The sequence below is a fragment of the Prionailurus viverrinus genome, chromosome B3 (assembly GCF_022837055.1).
Source record: "Prionailurus viverrinus isolate Anna chromosome B3, UM_Priviv_1.0, whole genome shotgun sequence".
Lineage (NCBI taxonomy): Eukaryota > Metazoa > Chordata > Mammalia > Carnivora > Felidae > Prionailurus > Prionailurus viverrinus.
This window is the reverse complement of record NC_062566.1, coordinates 44,651,526-44,671,825: the sequence shown is the minus strand read 5'-3', so window position 1 is coordinate 44,671,825 and position 20,300 is coordinate 44,651,526. Positions and strand designations below refer to the sequence as shown.

The following is a 20,300-nucleotide window of genomic DNA, read 5'->3' as shown; positions in this document are numbered from 1 at the left end:
CTTTTCAGCTCAATTTCCCAAATTGGTGGTCTCAAGGTAGGAAATCTGACAGTATGTGATCTTACACATGTTGATTTTTTTTTAATTTTTTTAATGTTTATTTATTTTTGAGACAGAGCATGAGTGGGGGAGGGGCAGAGAGAGAGGGAGACACAGAATCTGAAGCAGGCTCCAGGTTCTGAGCTGTAAGCACAGAGCCTGACATAGGGTTCAACCCATGAACTGTGAGATCATGACCTGAGCAGAAGTCGGATACTTAACCGACTGATCCACCTGGGCACCCCTTAAACATGTTGATATTAAAACAAACATAAATCTAGTATGGAGTACAAACTTCAAGTAATTTAACAAATGTCTTTGAGTTCATATATCATTTCCCCTAATTGTTTTATCAATAATGTTGTCTACCAATGACCCATATTTAACAAATAACACAAGGGCAAAAATCACACTGGAATTCAGATCTTTGTCCTGAACACTTTGTCCAGTGATCACTTTTTCACTAATACTGAAGTAAAAATTTAGCCATTACTTTATAATTTTATAACCCTAAGATTATAATTTATTCTAAGTTCTGTCCTTAAAAATGTGAAGTGAGTTACTTAATATCCTTAAAGTTGCAAAAAATGTAGAAATATGAAAACATTATTCAGTATATATTTTTCTTTAATTGTATTTCCTACTTCAGTAGTATGTGGGAGTTATTTTCTTCCTGCTAACGAATAGTTTTTTAGTAGCTTTTAAACAAAAAATATGAACTTAGGTCCAAATAATAAACCGTAAATTCTATTATCCAAAAACAATTAGGAGCTTTTTAAATGGAACCACACAACATCCTAAAAGGCACTGGGATTCTTCCACTTTTAAACCACTGCTAAACTGGAAAAAAAAAATCTGGCTCTATCAGGAATCTCAGAATTGAGTGTTCTCCAAAATGAAAGTATAGAGTACCATTTCAGGAAAAAGCTACTCAGCTCTCACCTCCAACATAATTAGGCTTCATATACTCTTCTAAGAAACCAAAGCAAATACTGAAATCAAAATAAAAGATTACTTAAGGCTAATTATCATACATACAGGTTATTTTAGTTCCTTGTTTTAAGCCCCCTTGTATAATAATAAAGTAAAATTAATATTTTACTGCAAAGAAAATTTATGGCTAGGGATATGTAAAATATATTTTTGTCATTAGTTCTTCCATAAATACTGCATAGTGCCATTACCCAAATGGCAGGAACATTTTGTGCCTACACTTGACTTCTGTATTTACAAAGAGAAGTTGCATGACTTACATAAATGTAAGTATCAGTGAAGGTTTAACAATGGCAATGCAATCTAACATCCATAATATCTGATATTTTACAGACAGCAATGAGCAACGTAGAAGAGATGTATTTTTAAATACCTTTCATTTGAGTGACCTTATGTAAAATATAAAAGATCATTTAGAAGTTCCTGGTCTCCTAAGGAGATTTTCAAATGCACTTATAGAAATAGTGAGATCTTTAAGAAATATCTTCCATGTCCACATCCTGTTGTAATTTCTGCACCATTTTTTCTTCCAATTGCTTTCCTTTGCCTTTAAAAACAAATTTAAAAAAAAAAAATCAATCCACTGTAACCTTGCAGAACTCTTACCAACATTTTATCTTAGATGGTTTAAAATAGCCAATTCTAAGAAATTTAAGAATAGTAACCAAACCCACACAGGTCTTATGATATGTCATACATAAAATAAGCATTCCATACACATTTATTCATTTCACCCTAACATGCATTTTAAATATGAGAGAACACAGACCCAGAGATGGATAAAATTGTCCCAGATCACTCAGTAAGCCCAGTAAGCTCAAGAGAGAATTTGAACCCTGGCCCTCTGGCTCCAAGGTCTCTGTTCTTTATAGTGTACTTACCTACCCTAAGAGGGTTACCTAAAAAGTTACATAACAACAGTTCATTACTGTTGTTCTGGGTGTAAGTTCACATCGTCTATATGTGAAACAAATGCTCCAAGATTTTGCCTATTTTAATAAAAGTTGGTACAAAAATTAATTCGTTAAATACTTATCTATTCAACATACAGTTACAGAATTTGACCTTACTAAGGTTTCGACATGGAATCATTCAAAGGAATTAACTCTTGAACTAAATCTCACCAAAATTTCTCTCCCTTCAGGTAATCTGCATAAGTAAATCATATAACAGATGGTATTTGGTGCCAGCTGAGTGAAGACTGGTTTTCTAGCACCACAAAAGAAACTATGCACACAAACAACTGCCCAAATGAGTGACTATAGGCAAGTTATATAAACTTAAAGAGAAAGTTTTAATACAAACAGTAGTATCAGAACCCAGAAAGCTAAGGAACAGAAGTTCAGACTCAAAAGGCCTGGGCCTCTGTATTTATCCTAAGTTGCACAATTCCCATACCAACCAAAGTTGGAAAACCACTAATAAACACTACTATTTAATAAAAAGTATGAAATAGGCAAAAATCTATTCAATTAATACTCAAATATGACTAGCTTATGGAATACAAGATTTTTCTGAAGGGAAGAAAAACACCATTTGCAATAAATTAGAACTGGGCAATACAATGAATAAATTATATTTTTATAAATAAAGTCATATCATAAATGTGGTATTTACATGAAAAAATGCCCATAAAAAGTTGACTAGCACCCACTTAACCAGACCACAACAATCCTGACTCTTGATTTCTCTACTGAAAGAGAACTTCTGTGTAATACAGCACTTACCGGCAAGAGGGGCCCGGATAAGATGAATGTTTTGCTTGACTTCTTTGATGTCCTGAACTTTCTGTAATTCTTTATTTTTCTTTAATCTAGGACAAAACACATAAAAGCCAAAACTAGTTACTAAAATTTCTTTAAAAGACATTAACTCATAATTTATCAAAATAATTTTAGCCAGGAATTAGCAGTAAGAACTCAAAATTATTTTCTAGTTCCTAATTAGCTTAAGAAATTCATACACTACCACTGGTTCATTGACTGTATCCCTAGTACTTAGGAATAAACTGGGGATTAATATATATTTGCTGAGTGAATGAAGAAATGTGATTGAAGAATTAAATGTCAGACATCAATGTCTATTATACAGATATAGTGCAAACCTCTCAAATGCTAAAGTACCTAGATCTTTTCTCCTCAAAAGAAATATTCTCTGTGTTCATTTTTCTGATCAGTAATACAAGAACACAAAACACATGTATGTGAGACAAACATGCTAACAGAGTAGTTCTCAAACATTTAGCTTTTGTTTCTATATCACTTTAACATTTTTTTAAAGCCAGAAAGCTGTCGGCACATGCTTTTCTATGACAAACTAAATAGTAATGTGATCAAAAACAAATGCTCCTGGGACACCTGGGGGGCTGTCTGTCAAGTGTCCTACTCTTAATCTCATGGTTCGTGGGATCTACCCCAGCGTGGGCTCTGCATTGATAGCATGGAGCCTGCTTGGGATTCTCGCTCTCCTCTCTCTACCCCTCCCCTGCTTACACATGTCGACCCTCTCTCTTAAAAAAAAAAAAAAAAAAAAAAAAAAAAAAAAAAATCCCTGCTCTAAAGAAATAGCCAATTCCAGGCCAGGGAAGTATAAGATGAGGCCACATCTTAGCCTTCAATCAAGAAAGCACCCAAAGAAAGATGAGGAAATTCACAATGAAATGGGACCCTGCCTGAAGGGATGCCCAGTAGCCTATATGGAGCACTTACAACATCAAAATAATGACAAAGAATTATCACCCCTTGAATACCAGAAGAATCAATGAATACACACAGATACATGAACAAATAAAGGAATACATTTTGAAACTGGAAAAGGGAAAAGCTCCTTTATATGAGAAAGGCAATAAAAGAAAAAATTACTGAACCAGTTTGAGGAACTGTGCAGAGGGTCAATGTATTTCCCCTAAGATATGTACTGATCAAAAAGAAAGAGCAGAGCTTTTCAATGAAGTGGAAAAAACTGCCAGACACCCCCTTAACCAAGTGATCAATCACTTGAAACAATATGTGGCTCCTGCTATGTGTGTCCTTCTTATGTATCATCATTTCTATGATACTCTGGCCAAAAGTACCTAACCTGAATCTAATCATGAGAAAAAAATAAGATAAACACAAACTGAGGAACATTCTATAATATAACTGACCTGTATTCTTCAAAAATGTCAATGTCATTTAAGATGAGAAACTGTCCAAACTAAAGGAGCTTCAGGAGATAGGACCACTAAATGCAATGCAAGATCCAGGGTTTTCTGTTGCTACTGGAACTGGTGAAATTTAAATAAGGTTTGTAGGTTATATAACCATATCATTCAATGTTAATTTTCTGATTTGGGTAATTATATGATAGGTATCTAAGAACATGTTCTTATTTTTAGAATATATACATAGATCAGAAAAAGGGTATCATGTCTTCAACTTACATAGAGACAAGGACAGAGTGAATGTGGCAAAATGCTACCAGAATATACAAGAGTTCTTTATACAATTCTTGCAAGTTTTCTGAAGTTATGTGAAAAAAATTTCTCTAGATTTCTACTAGTAATTATTTTTCCAAGAGTTACTCTACACATGTTCATACCTGTTCATTATAAATTTAGCTTGGCGTTTCTGTTTGATCTCTTCAACTCTCTTCATTGCATCAACTACAAAAAATAAGAGTTACATATTTTTGCACATTCAAGCAAGAGCTTTAATAATCACTTTATTCTGACTTAGAAATGGCTTAAATGAAACCCTCATTGCACAAACAATCCCTACTAAAATAGCTGAAGAAGGTAGGTACTCTTAGAGTTAACAGTGTTGTCAGCTATCTTTCACAAATACAGCTCTAATTTTTATTTTACAAAAGTCTTTACTGCTACTAAATTTTCCTTCTACTTTAAACCAGCCCAAACTTTAAGAATTTGGATTAAGGGCAACAAATCTCACTCTTACCTTGTCCTCTCCGTTTAAAAAAAAAAAAAAAAAAAAGAAAAAAGGCACCATTCTGGTAATACATACTACTTTTTCCTCTAAGTGCCTGGGATATGATCTGCACATGATGAATACTGGTAGAATGAACCAATCAATTTGCCATGTTCCCAACCCCTAAAATCCAATAGTTTTGGGAAATGTGTAGAGGGGCTAAATCCAACTATGCTCTACAATATACATTAGCACTAAGATTAAGACAAACCATACATGTAATTTTACATTTTCTAGCAGCCACATTTAAAAAGTCAAAATCTAGTGATGTATCTTATTTTATCCAATATATCCAAAATACTGTCATTTCAACATAATACAAAAATTACTGAGGAATTTTATGCTTGTTTTCATATAAAGTCTTCAAAAACCATGTATTTTACATTTACAGCAAATCTCAGGGCACCTGGGTGACTCAGTCAGTTAAAAGCATCCCACTTCGATTCGATAATGATCTCACAGTTCATGATCTCACAGTTCATGAATTCAAGCCCCGCATCAGGCTCTGTGCTGATAGCTCAGAGCCGGGACCCTGCTTCAAAATCTGTGTCTCTCTATCTCTCTGCCCCTCTCCTGCTCATGCTCTGTCTCAAAAATAAATGTTAAGAAAAAAAAATTTTTTTTTTTAATTTACAGCAAATCTCTATTCAGAATAGCCACATTTTAAGTGTAGCCCCTGTGGTCAGTGGCCGCCAGACTGGACAACACACTCCCAATCTAACTTCTTCTATTCTGTGGATCTGAAGAATAGCAGGATATTCAAGTAATCTTAAAACATCATCAATATACTTTAACTAAAAAGGATAAAATATAGTGAAAAAACCTGTCAGATGCCACCTTAAACAATGATCAAAGTTAACACAGCCAGTAATAAGACTAATGGACAGCAGGAGGTAGCTCCTAATAGGATACAACGATAAGAACTCAGCATCCCATCTATGGTATTCCAGCCAAACATCCATTACCCAAATCTAACACTGAGATCAGTGCACGTGGGTGGCTCAGTTAAGCATCCAACTTCAGCTCATGTCATGATCTCACAGTTTGTGGGTTCAAGCCCCACATTGGGCTCTGTGCTGACAACTCAGAACCTAGAACCTGCTTCAGATTCTAGGTCTCCCTCTCTCTTGCCCCTCCCCCACTCATTTTCTCTCTCTCCCCCAAAAATAAACATTAAAAAAATTTTTTAAATCTGTCAGTATCATAAAATATAAAAACTTGGGAACTGTTTCAAATTCAAAGAGAGCAAAGAGACATGACCTGTACTATTCCTCCACAGGTCTAAGATTAAATGATAATACTGTACCAATGTTAATTTCTTAATTTTAAAAACTATGCTATGGTTATTTACAAGAATGTTCTATTTTTCAGGAAATACTCTTTCTACTAAACTACTTATGGATAAAAACATTATATATGCAACTTAAAAACTTCCAAATATTATAAAAGGAAAATAAAGGACAGAATGGTAAATTTAATAACATTTGAGGAATCAAAGATGAAGGATATCAGAATTCTGCAGCTTTTCTGTTCAGTCTAAAAATATGTCAAAATAAAATCATTTAAGTGTAATCTGGGGACCAGCCAACATTGATACCACCTGAAAGCATGTCAGAAATGCAGAATCTTAAGTCCCACCGAGACATGCTATATAGCAATCTGCATTTTAACAAGATCCCCCAAAGGTCTCATGGAGCCACTGGTATTAAGATAATGTCTACATGAATAATCTAAGACAAAGTCAACTTTAAATCTGTTCATGCTAAATATGTAACTTTTTTCTTTCTTTACTTTCAACAAAAATATGGCCAAATTCTGGTACTCAAAAGTATTTCTATACCTTAAAGTTACTCAGAAGGGAAATAAACAGCAGTGGCAGGTAGGGGCACCTGGGTGGTGCAATCGGCTAAGCGTCCAACTCCATTTCATCTCAGGTCACGATCTCAGGGTTCATGAGAACAAGCCCTACTTCAGGCTCTGGGCTGACAGCCTGCTTGGGATTCTCTCTGCCTCTCCCCCTACACACACATGCGTGCTTTCTTTCTCTCAAAATAAGTAAACTTTTCAAAAAAGTGGCAGGTAAATCCTCTCCAAAGAATAAGACACTACCTTTCCAAATATTGCAGAAGACTGGAAAATTTTTAATGTAAGAAACACCTGATATTTTTTTTAATGTTTATTTTTTTGAGAGAACAAGAGACAGAGAATGAGCAGGGGAAGGGCATAGAGAAAGAGACACAGAATCCAAAGCAGCCTCCAGGCTCTGAGCTATCAGCACAGAGCCTGACATGGGGCTAGACTCATGAACAGCAAGATCATGACCTGAGCCAAAGTCGAACACTTAACCAACTGAGCCACCCAGGTGCCCCAGGAAACACCTGATATTAAAATTGACCTGCAACACAAAGACCTGAAGGATAAAATACTAACTTTTCTTCCTAGGATTCTTGTTTTTGAAGTTCTCCTGCTGTTTCTGTGGACACCAGCATCTTAACAAAAGTTGCTCAGTCCACACCTTTCCACAATTCAAAAACGTAAGCAATGAATATAAAATTGCCAACAGATTAGCTTCAGACCTGATGATACTGAAATTGAGGGTGTGGGAAATCAACAAACCTTTTAGAAGGGTAACATTTTTTTGGAATACTACTAAAAGTTTTTATTAACTGTGCAGTAGGAAATAGTTTTAAGTTCCAAAAGACTCATACTGTCTACTGACAAAGTTTTCTACGAAAAGTCTACTTTTAGGATCTCAAAAGGAAAGGATAATAGAATCTATGCGGGGGGGGGGGGGGGGGGGGACCCTCAATAGAGCACTGCTGCTTATAGAATTTACTTATGTAGGGGTGCCTGGGTGGCTCAGTCGGTTAAGTGTCCGACTTTCTCAGGTCATAATCTCATGATTCGTGGGTTCTGTACTGACAGCTCAGAGCCTGGAACCTGTTTCGGATTCTGCATGTCCCTCTCTCTCTGCCCCTCCCCTGCTCGCACTCTGTCTCTGTGTCTCAAAAATAAATAAAAAATTTTTTAAAAATTTACATATGTATAAATAAGTGGGGCAGTGACTGATAACATACGAACCAGTTACTGTGTAAGAGAAACAATAAAATAGGAATACTCAGTGAAGTGCATCAGAAGGGCAGGGACTATATGTGCCCTGTCCATCTTTGTATGCAAGACTAAGTACTTATTGTTAAAATACATGAAGTCTTACGATACACAATTGTATCTTTCAGGAACAGTGTTAATAACAGGAAACCAGCACAGAGGGTCATAGTAACTGAATATCCACAGACGACTAAAATATTCACCTGTTTCAACATCAAACTGAATCTCCACCAAGTAATAGTTATAAAATATGTAAAAATGATCTGGAGCTGCTATCCTCAAATAGTAACAAAGAAAATAAAGTCCAAAATTAAATAAAATTCATTGGGATATAAAAATGCTTTCAGACCTTCTAATAACATCTCTGACAAGTTTGTCTTTTAGAATCATTTTAAGAATTCTTACCAAAAATTTGTAATAATGCGTGGTGATGGATACCAACTAGACTTTGTCATTTCACAATATATATAAGTATCAAATCATTATTACACTGTATACCTGAAACTAATATGTTCTATGTCATTTATACCTCAATTTAAAAAAAGAATCCCATAAATCTCTTTAGAAATCCTTGAGTTTAAATCAGCATTATTTCCTTATCAAATAAACCCAGTATATTCAACTGCTTTCCAGAAATTAACTCTTCCTCTAATTGCAAAACAGAGGGAAAGACCTTATTTAAAAGAAACAAAACACCAAGATTATGTGGAAAGGCAATTCCAAAACTGGAGTCTAAATTATTCACATAGTCCAGAAAGATAAAGTTTTAGAGAGTGTCAAATACTACTACAAAGGCCCCAATTTTTCAATTCCTCCCCTGAAGTGTTGTGACTGGGCAAAAGGTGATGAAAAGGATGCCCTGACTATGATCCATTCAAGACTGATAAAGTCTACAGGACCCCAAGCCCTGGAGACTTCTAAATAACAAACCAACTATATCACCTCCACACCCAAGACTATATAAATGGCTAAAAAAACACGTAAGACAGGCATGGGGAGAAGAAAAGTCAGGGACAAGGACCTCAAACATACGCAAAGGGTCATCTACAAGCTAACTTAAGGAATTTAGTTTTACTACATATGGGTTGTTTTTTTTTCACTAAAGTCTCTGCCTACTTCAGGAAAAAGAGGGAAAAAAAAAAAGACAAGGACTAGTTACCATTGCTTTTAACTTCAGCAGCCTATAGCTCCACTTATACCTAAGTCATGCACTTAGAAGTTCTGTTAGAAAATGTAATTGTCACCTTAGGTCCTACACTTTTTAATTTTACAGAAGCATTACATTTTATAAAGTATACCGAATGTTTATATCCCTAAATTATCTAAACTTATAAAGTGTGTTAGGTTGGGGCACCTGGGTGGCTCATTCAGCTAAGCATCTGCCTCTTGATTTTGGCTCAGGTTTGATCTCACAGTTCGTAAGTTCAAGCCCCACATCAGGCTCTGTACTGACAGTGCAGAGGCTGCTTGGGATTCTCTCTCTCTCTCTGCCCCTTTCCCCACTCAAGTGCACACAGCATGTGCACGCTCTCTCAAAATAAATGAAAAAAAAAGTGTTAACTTTTGTGTATATTTTAACTATGCCACACTCACCCCCAAAAAGTATTCTCCACTTCTATTTTTTCTCAGATTTTTAGGTATTTTTATATCTGTGTAGGCACTTCAAATCATATCTAATAATTACATTATTTTTATAATGCATATATCAGCCAATTCTGAAAAGGATTTGGGGCAGTTTATAACAAAAGATGCAAGTACAACAGAACTAATAAAACAAAGATAAAGAATAAAAGCTAATCAATGAAAACATTTAAGCAACATAAAACATTAAATTCAAGGTAATATCCCAAACAAGTCTCTAAAATTCCCGGTATTCCTTTGTGACTTACTAGTTTTATTCCATAGCTCTCGCTGGTATTTAACAGGTTCATTTCTACGTTTTTCAAATTCAAATGAATTATCCTGTAAGAGAGGGAAAAATAATGGTTTTAAGGGAGATACAGAGGAAGCATTACTTAAAACTTTATTCTCCTTTTCACAAGGGTTCCAACCATGTGACACATATTTCAAACCATGGACACATATTAAGATTTCCCCAGGGTGGCCCCAGCAAACCCAAGTTTTCATACTTTTTCTCCTTTTCACACCAGATGTATAAGACAGCCCTACTGAAAATACCAATCTGTATACAAGTGATTCTTAAGAGGACATCGGGAGGAAGGTATTAGCCCCATCCTTCAGAGGGGCATATAACAATCAAGGAGATTATAAAAAAACTGAAGAGGCCTCCCTAATTTCCAGTTCCTAGATGAGACTCACAGGCAGAAAACTTTCTATGAGGCTGAACCATATGAATTACTACTTTTCAAAGATCAAAATGAGTCAAACACTGAGAATTTCATATGGTTCAACCTAAAAACCTATCATGTATGTTCATATATCTCAATGCTTACATACCTTTGTTATAGCATAAAGCTATATAACTACACATCTTCATATAGCATATGAACACTTAGATACCTTTGTTATAGCATAAAGCTATATAACTACACATCTTCAAATAAATGTGGTGCTACTCTGCATGACATAATTCTCTCCCAGAAATTCTTCAGGTGCCCTTTAAATGTACTTGGTATTTTGACAATTAATAATCCTATTTACCTTAAAACATGAGAAACAATTTTAGAAAAGCTATAGTTCTCTTAGAAAAACTATAGGTATGTTTCTTAGTTTTCAAATTTATGTGAGATAGGCACATGGAACAGCATAACTCTGTATTTACCTATTTATATACACGTGACCTACTCAGTCACAATAACCTCAGCAAAGACAAGGTAACTGGTCACCAGCAGATGACTGTGACTGGCATCCTTTCTTCACTCATGCAGTTGTCACTTGCATTTGAAGTGCTAAGTTTATTCTCATCCATACCAGAAATCATTTTTGTGACAATAATTGTGATTTGGCTTTGCATCTTGTCAAAATACATTCTCCTCATTCATGGAAAACGAGGAGTATTAAGGAAGCCAGGAAAAGGCTTCATTGCAATTGCTTAGACACTGCCCTTAAGGAGTAGAGAGGTGGGAAAGTCAAACAAGGAGGGAAGGAACAGTTTAAAGGTCTTCCTCCCTCAAAGGAGGCTTATGCAGCAGCTTTCACCTCCTCCTTTACATGGGTCATACATGAACTAGCTTCACCAAGCCCTTATACCAACTCAGTACCAACAACCTGATGATGGCTGACTCATGCATGATATTCTCTCACCCTTGACTATCCACTATTCCTCCTTCTACCAACACCATTACCTAATTTCTCTGTTCTCGAAGTCCTGTAAGGAAATCCAGAAACTGATAAATGAGTCTACTACAAATCTTATCAGAACCCTTAATGTTGGTGATGAATCCTTTAATTAATCTCTTGGCTTTGTCTCAAAATCCTTGAGTAGCAATTTTCAACTTCACCTCAATCTATTTAAATGATTTTCCCTTTTGTTTGCAGGAGCTAAAAAATGGTTTTCTCAGAACAAGGAAAATCACGTCCAAAAAATGAATTAGGAATTTTTTTCCTTTTCAAAATTCTACTGATTTATCGTTTTTAGGATCATGTGAGAATTAGATTATTATCAGAACCAAACCCAAATAAATCACTTACCAATTCTCATCACAGGAAGCCTTGTTATAGTTAATTAAATTATATGCCCTCCCCTGTAAAAGTTCAATTTTAAAAACCGTGAAAATTCCATTGAAAGCTAACTATACTCACCACTGTAAGCTCTTTACCAGCTGCTTTACGGAATGCTTTAGTCCACCTGACCTTGCGAGGATTGCGCTTCTTTTTAAAGTTTTTATGACACTTGGATTTACAGAATCTGAACACCTATAAGAAAAGTTAAAATAGTGGAAAGTCAACATTACGATTTTTTCTAACGTAGGATGTTACCCCTGCCCAGACAAAATATACTGCAAAGTCTGAAAAATGACAATGGTTGTACTCACAATTTCTTCTTACAACACCACTTAGAAATACATGTAAACATGTAAGATTAAATGTAAATTGAACTATTTTTTGACTAAAACCTGACTATCAAATATCACAGCTAAAGGCTAAGGGCCCCCAAAATAATATGGTAAAAAAACTACCAGTCATGTTTATAGATTAACAGTAAAACCTTACAGTCATCTTAAATAAAAAATGGTATTTGCAAGGAAAGTCACTTATTTAAATCCCTGCCCACTTAATAATAATTCTCAAAATTCAGTTTCTATATACCTCAATGCAGGAGGTGGGGGTAGTTTCAAACAACTCCTGTGAATCCCTTTTTGTTCTTTCCATCCTTTTTGTTAAAAGCACAAAATAATTTCAAAAAAGCAACTAACAACGGCTACAGATTTGTTTTATAAAATATGTATTCATAGTAGGCAATTCTTCAATACTCTAGTTCTCCACCTTCATCCCAGACGATATTATCCTTTAACAGTGCTAACTTAAAGTTTAATGATGCTTCAATATGCCCGTGAAATGGCTAATTAGGACTCATTATAAGTCTAAAATGCATATTTTGTTACTTTGCAATGTCTCCAAACACAATGCAATTTGTATGTGTACAGGAAATGTGAGAAGCAAAAGTACTACTTAGGAGTATATGGATCTTGGCAAATAAAATTAAGGTGACTCATCACACCTAGAAGATGTGACCTATCTTCTAGGTCTAATTAAGTATTAAAAAGGTCAAAATGAAGTATAAACATTTCAAATTTTGTGTATATATCACAAACCTGCATATATATCACAAGCCAAAATACTTTTCTTTTTTTTAATCTTTATTTATTTTTGAGAGAGAGAGAGTGCAAGCCGGGAAGGAAGAGAGAAGGAGACACAGAATCTGAAGCAGGCTCCAGGCTCCAAGCTGTCAGCACAGAGCCCAAAGCGGGGCTCAAACTCATGAACCAAGAGATCATGACCTGAGCCAAAGTCGGATGCTTAACTAACTGAGCCCCCCAGGCGCCCCACCAAAATACTTTTCATTTTATGTACACTTTGTTCTATGGGGAAATTCAAGCAGGTCCCTATATACACTAGAACACAGTTTTCTTAGAAATAGTCAATACTAGGGTCGTCTGGGTGGCTCAGTCAGTTGGGCATTCAACTCTTGATTTCGGCTCAGGTCAGGATCCCAGGGTCATGTGATGGAGTTCCACACTGGGACCGAGCATGGTGACTACTGGGATATTCTTTCTTTCTCTCTCTCACTCTGTGTGTGTGTGTGTGTGTGTGTGTGTGTGTGTGTTCCTCTGTTCCTCCCTGTCCCCTCCTGGCCCTCCCTCTCTCCCTCCCTCTCAACAACAACAACAACAACAACAAAAAAAAAAAAAGGCCAATACTAGTTTAATCTGATCTGGGTCAGTACCTCCTGGAGAGCCCTCTCCTAAGAGACATGGGTCAAAACATGCCTGTATTATTGAACAAGTTTCAAAGCAAGTAGAAATCTAAGAATACAATGGATCTCCTGGAGTACCCCACCATGAATTCATATCAGTAATTTTGTATTTTTAGCCCAAAGGACTATTGCCTTTTATAGTAAAAGCCTCCTACATTTAATGCCTACTAGATAACTCCTAGACAAGTCCCCATTTCTGAGATACACCTAATGAGAGGTTTGAACTTGTCCTGGATCTCCTCAATTCCAAACTGAGCCAATGGAAAGTTATACATAGAGAAGTCTATTTGAACTCTGTATCTAATAGATGTTAACTGAAAAGCATGATAAAGTACCTGAAAAGACTGGAATCAATGGAGCTACGAAGGGAATTCAACCAACAAATAAGAAAGATCTAGTATGTGTCTGATATTACCAGGTACTAGGGATACAAGAATAATTAAAACATCATACTCTATCTTGAGAAGGTTAGGACAGCACTGTAATAAAGTCTCACTTTACAATGAAGAGATGGAGATCAGGGTAGGGCATAAACAATGGGATAAAACTATATACAATGGTCATACGTAAGTAAAATGGAAATATAAAAAAAGGAAGTGGTGGGTAAGTGGTGGATGGATTGTGAGGCAAAGCTTCATAGGCTCAAGTTTCCCTCTTAAGCTAGTCCTCTATCATCCTCAGTCTTCAACATGCAGATTAAATGATCTAATACCTCAGCTTCAAAGTTCTTCAACTCTTAAACTCCACTGACTGAATACTTATTAAGCACTCATTAAGGGTGCATGTATTTTTTATGTTTGAAAAGTATATAAAAATATGGAATATTAACACTAATTGTACCCTTAAGAAAATACCTAAGAAGCATAAGAGGGGAGGTCTCTATGAAAAACAGTCCCAGGGAGCCTGGGTGGCTCAAGTCGGTTGGGCCTCCAACTTCAGCTCAGGTCATGATCTCACTGCTCATGGGTTTGACCCCCACATCAGGCTCGGTGCTGTTATCTCGGAGCCTGGAGCCTGCTTCGGATTCTGTGTCTTCCTCTCTCCCCCTCCCCCATTCACACCTCTCTCTCTCTCAAAAATACACAAACATTAAAGAAGGAAAGAAGGAAGAGAGGAAAGAGGAAGGAAGGAAGGAAGGAAGGAAGGAAGGAAGGAAGGAAGGAATGAAGGTATGTAGGAAGGAAGGAAGAACAGTCCCAAAAGCTAAGAGAAAAAAGGCAGAAAACCTATTAGGAAGCTATAAAAGTAACAAGTGCCTAATACGAAACCAGAGTGGGAGGCCAAAAAGAAAGCAAAGACCACTAAACTTTGCAGAGCCAGGTTAAGACTTGGTAACTAGACTTGGTAACTAGATTAAAAAAAGGTAAAAGGTTCAAAGATGACTCTCACATTTCTAGCAAAACTGTCTAGGCATAGGACAGTAGTATTAAATGAGAAAGCAAAAAAGATGTGAATTAGGAACTCTCAGTAACCTCACTGGTACAAACAGGATTTCCCTATCCAGTGGAAAATTCAGACCAGAGCAAAGAAGGTACAGATTTGGACATCATAAACACAGAAAGAACGAGATTTCTATTTTCCTTAGTGCTTCAGGGCCTCTGAATCTTATATCCCCAGCCAACTCTGTTCTTGTCTTCCCTAGAGTAAGCTGGCTCGCAGCCAATTCAATACTGTCCTTGCTAGCAATACAGACTTCATCACCATGAACTTCCACTGTGTCTGCCAAATCAACACACAACTCTAGATAGCTCCCATGGTCTTTTGTTCTCATTCCTATACCCACCCGATAAGCCCTGCGGGGCAAAACCGTAAAATTATAATGACCAGATAATCTACAAAGCCATATTGCCCACTCTGAATTAAACGCCAACCTAACGATCATTAAGTTAGTTTCTATAAATTTTTTATCATGTTCCTGAGAGCAGGTATTCAAAATCTTCTACACGTTCTTTCAAGTTCCCAAACCTAGTTTTGGTCCCACACTCTCAGCAAAAACCCCTTGATCCTAATTAATGACGTCAATATCTTCCATCTATAATAGATACAAGGTGATGAAGCAGAAAGTGTAATTCCTTAGCATAACAAAGTCACCTGTTAAAATATAAAGTCCTAGATCCAAATGCTGAGAAATAATGTTAGAGGAAAGAGATTCGTTCTGATATAAGAAAGCAAATTCATGTATTATTCACAAAGTCTTTCACAACCAGGTCTCATAATTATGTTTGTATTTTATGTTTATAGATGTATCTTCTTATGTAGACTTACATATATGTGTATTTATAGCCTTACCCCAGGCCTGGATCACCATTTACAAGTCACTTCCCTAAAGACATTGCTTCGCTGTGCCTCTCTTCAACTGTTCACTCTTCCACCACCTAGAATTCCCTCTTCTCACTTTTTTATGCAACATTCAAGATCCAAGATAAATGTCTTTCTGAGCCTTTTCAAATACGACCTTCCCCAACTCACCTCCAGCAACTTCGTAATACATAACTACTACTAGGCCATATGCAGCATTTCTATAGTGTTACGGACACTCCCAACTCTTATTCTTCTCTAGGGGCATAGACCCTAGCAATGATGCTTGACTGGCCATACATTCAACAAAGTTTACTTAATTCAAGAACTCCACCCAGGTACAAGAGTGACGAAAACAGCCCCCACACACCCCCAAACTACATCCGGCGCTGTCTAAAATAACTCGGGGACCTCACCGCAGCCAGCCTCGGTCAAGGGTGGCCTGGTGTCCAACTCGGTTCGGGACACCAGGAAGGAGAAACTCCGCAAGCGGGAGGTCGAGGCCGGAGGTCCTCACAAAATCATCCCCTTGTGAGGGCAGCGCGGAAAACGCGAGCCAAACGCCCCAGGTGCAAAGGAACCACGCGCTGAAGCGGCGCTCCTCACGCCCGCGGGAGCGTCGCAGAGCGCGCGCCAGTCTTGGCGACCTCACCTTGCAATCGTTGCGGACAAACATCATGCCGTGGCCGGGGTAAATGGGCCCCGAACAGAAATAACACTTCTCAATACGCATGTTGAAACCGCGTGAGCTCTCACAGACGAAACGCCGAACTCGAGCGGAAGTGACGCAGCCCGTCACAGGAAGTGGTTCTCTTTAGTACCCGACCCCGGAAGTAGTGAGCATGCGTCGGCCCTGAGGGCCCTGGGAAGCCGTCCGAACGTGACAGCGCCTCTCAGCGGCAGCGCGAGCAAAAGCGCTGCCGTTTTGCGCAGGCGCAGAGCTGCAAAGTCGGCTTGGCAGCCTTCACTGTGGGAGGTGGAACGCGGCGGTACGCCGCCATAGAAACCTGTTCTCACAGCGGGTCGTTTTCCTCTCTACCGTACCCTGTAACGTCAGCATTTACTCCTATCTTATGTGATTTGTTCTTTGTCCCTGGCCGACTCTCCACACACTGGGATGTCTTTAGGAACTCCTTAACACTGGGGCACTGCCTGCCCCAGACCTGCCACTGACTGGCGTCCCCAGAGTACTTGCGCTGTGGCAGAGAGAACCTGCGGCCTCAACGCTACGACCCAAGCGGTCGAGTCTCTGAAGCTCAGAGAACGTTACCAAAAATTTTTGAAAGACTTGTGGTGATTTAAACCTTTTCTCCTCCCTACCCCCTTTTAATTAATATGCATGTGGTAGAAACATTTTAATAGGAAACTAAGGTTCCCTCCTCAGACCTCGAGACTTCTCCACAGTGGCAATTGGTTTCTTTTCAAGATTTTCTGTGCATAGATAAACATATTTATTTCTGTGTGCGTGTGTCTCTTTCTTCTTAACACTAATGAGTATCCTATTCACCGTTTTCTGCACCTCGTTGTTACCTGTCTCCCACTATTGGAATAAGAGCTCCATGAGGGCAGGGATTTTTGTCGTTTTGTTTACAGCTATAGCCCACAATGATGAAGTCTTGGGGTGATGGTGGGGTGATCCGGAGACAACGGCCAATAAAGAATTCTTGAAGATGTCTTTGGTGCAAAAAGGTGATTTTATTAAAGCATGGGGACAAGACCCATGTGCAGGAAGGGCTGCACTGGGGTGATAGGTAACTGATTAGATACCGTCAGGTTGTGAAGAGGTTAGGGATAGAGTAACTCTCTAAGGTATTTTGGAAACAGGGTTTCCAGAATCTTGAGGGATTAGCTGTTGCCAGGGAAATGCCATTTATTACCGGTTAGTAAAACCTGAGTCATGGAACCATGGAGATGTGTATCAGAGGGGCATAAGCCTGGAGTATGATTGCCAGCATGTATCTTGGGAGTTGAGATAATTCAAAGGAATTTTTATATGTTAAAGTAGACTTACAGGATCCTCAAGCTTGGGATAATGTTAAGCTAAGATTCTCTTTTGCCTCTAGCAAAGTGTCATCATCAAGGCAGCTGAGCTCCTATTGGGAGGTCACTCTGCCTGTTTCAAGAACTTGTCAATGGGAATTTAATTTTTCACTTGCCTTAGTTTCCCACATTACCATGTCAAGTAGTTAAACCCTTTCCTTTGTTCTTGGGTAGCCAGGAGTATCCAAGAAATATCACATATTCCACCAGCGGACAAGGGGTACTGTTAGCCTTTATTTTGCCCTCAGCTTGCCCCACACTCCTCATCAACAATACCTAGGAGAGTTCCTGACACATAAATATATATTCTATTATCAATGAATATTTAACATTCTTTTTCACCATTTTGTATAATATGCAATTACATGAAGGTATCATTTTAATTGGTTGCTTATTGATAGACATTTGTTTCCTACCTTTTGGCATAACAAGTATCTTTATATTACTGGTGGGAGAGTCAGCATTGTGTGAATGGAGGTCTCGGTTCTCGGACTCTCCTCGAGAAATATTTATCTGGGGATCTGCACTCCAATAAAGATAGCCTGGAGGAATGTAGCGAGAGGAAAGCAGTTTATTAAGGACAGCAGTTTATTAAGGTGGGAGAGCAGTATGGCCCAGAGGTGGCAACTGCACTGAGGCTAGAGGGGTCCTTTCTTTGTGTATAAGCAGTCTTGGGGCACAGAGGGAGAGGTCTCTAATGGAGGCTGCTTCCAATCAGTTGGGAGATTCCTCCCACAGGTTGTGAGGGGGAGTTTTTGACCCTACAAGGTTTGTACCAAAACATTCATTGCAGCCTCCCCCCACGCGCCCCCCACCCAATACTTCACTCTCAACCAAGAGACTGAAAATTATTTTATCCTTGTTTAATCTTCTGCTCTTATTCCCATCAACAATTATAGAAGAGCCTCACCAGTCCTCACAAGCTATTTACACAATTCCTTCCCAACTCTCAGTTTTATCCTGCTATTTGAACAAGAAATTTCCTGCCCTTCTCACTTACATGGTCACCCAGCTTCCCCTTCTTACCTTTAATGTCAGAGGCCACATCCCTCATCCATGTTCTTAATACCACACCCTAATGTTTCATCTGAGACTTGTTCATTTCAACCTATGAGCATATTCAGTGTTTCACATTAGATTGAATGGACAAGTAGCCAGTCTCCAAAGTTTTTTTTTTTCTTTCAAATTATAACAACAGAAAACATGAGAAAGGAAAGATATGTATTCTACATCCAATAAGTTGAGCTAAAATCTTAAAATACTTCTTTACATTTATCAAGCTTGAGACCTATGATTTCTGAATCTGAAAATAGATGTATTTTATTATTACTGAAAACTCCTCAGCTCTTTTCTTTGCATGCAGTGCCTCTTGTTTTCTCTAATTTCTTCTTCTAGAATTCCCATTGGACATAAATTGAAGCTTTTATCTTTCCTCTATATCTCTTCTCTCATACTTTATCTCTGAAATCTATATAATTTTCTCTGACCTGGTTTCTAGTTCAATAATTCTCTCTCCAACTGTGTCAAACTTGCCGTTTAACTTTTGACCATTAAGTTTTCAGTATCAATCGCTACATTTTTCACAATGGAAATTTTTTTCATTCAGACCAATATTGTAGCTATAATAATGACTTCTTTTTCCAGATGTTTCAATTCCTTTTATGTTTGTAATTATCTTAAACATTTTTACTTTGTGGTCCACATCTGATTACTATATTATTTAAAGTCCTTAAGTGTAAAATATTGCTGTTTTTTGTTTACTGACCCTGGGTCATGATTGAGGATGAGGGAGTGGGCAAGGAATGGATTTTTATTCATAATTGTGAGTTCATCCTTAGTAGAGTGTTTTCTGTAAGAGTCCTGTAAAGTGTGGGTGGAGATGTTCCCTCTGAAAAGATTTTGCTTTGCTTCTACCAAGTAGTCCAAAGGAATTACCAACCAAAAATCACATTTTTATGTTAATTTCTTAGCTTAGCCATTCTCAGACAAAAAATAGGATAAACTTGAACCGCAAACCTGTGTAAAAGGTTATAAATTTTTCAGGAGATACTAAAACATAGACTGGGCCCTGGCTTTCTGTGTCTTTGGGGATGGGGCATTCTCCATTCCGGTGCCCTACCTCCACCATACCCAAGGCTTTCTCTCCTAATGGCAAGTAGTCATTAAAACCAAGCACCTTACGTGGATCCTGAGAAACAACAGAAGACCACGGAGGAGAGGAAGAGAAAGAAAAAAAAAAGTTAGAGAGGGAGGGAGGCAAACCCTAAGAGACTCTTAAAAACTGAGAATAAACTGAGGGTTGATGGGGGTTGGGAGGGAGGGGAAAGTGGGTGATGGGCACTGAGGAGGGCACCTGTTGGGATGAGCACTGGATGTTGTATGAAAACCAATTTGACAATAAATTTCATATAAATAAATAA

General features: G+C 37.8%; 1 protein-coding gene across 1 annotated transcript; it reads right to left on the bottom strand.

Moving 5' to 3' along the window:
• Positions 1 to 648: 648 nt before the first annotated feature.
• Positions 649 to 16,627, bottom strand: RSL24D1 (ribosomal L24 domain containing 1). Its single transcript, XM_047864216.1, has 6 exons — positions 16,493 to 16,627; positions 11,868 to 11,981; positions 9,995 to 10,067; positions 4,612 to 4,675; positions 2,760 to 2,845; positions 649 to 1,579 (listed from the first exon to the last, which is right to left on the bottom strand). Exons 1-6 carry the CDS (start codon positions 16,571 to 16,573, stop codon positions 1,506 to 1,508), a joined length of 492 nt encoding a protein of 163 aa, XP_047720172.1. The 5' UTR covers positions 16,574 to 16,627; the 3' UTR covers positions 649 to 1,505.
• Positions 16,628 to 20,300: the final 3,673 nt, after the last annotated feature.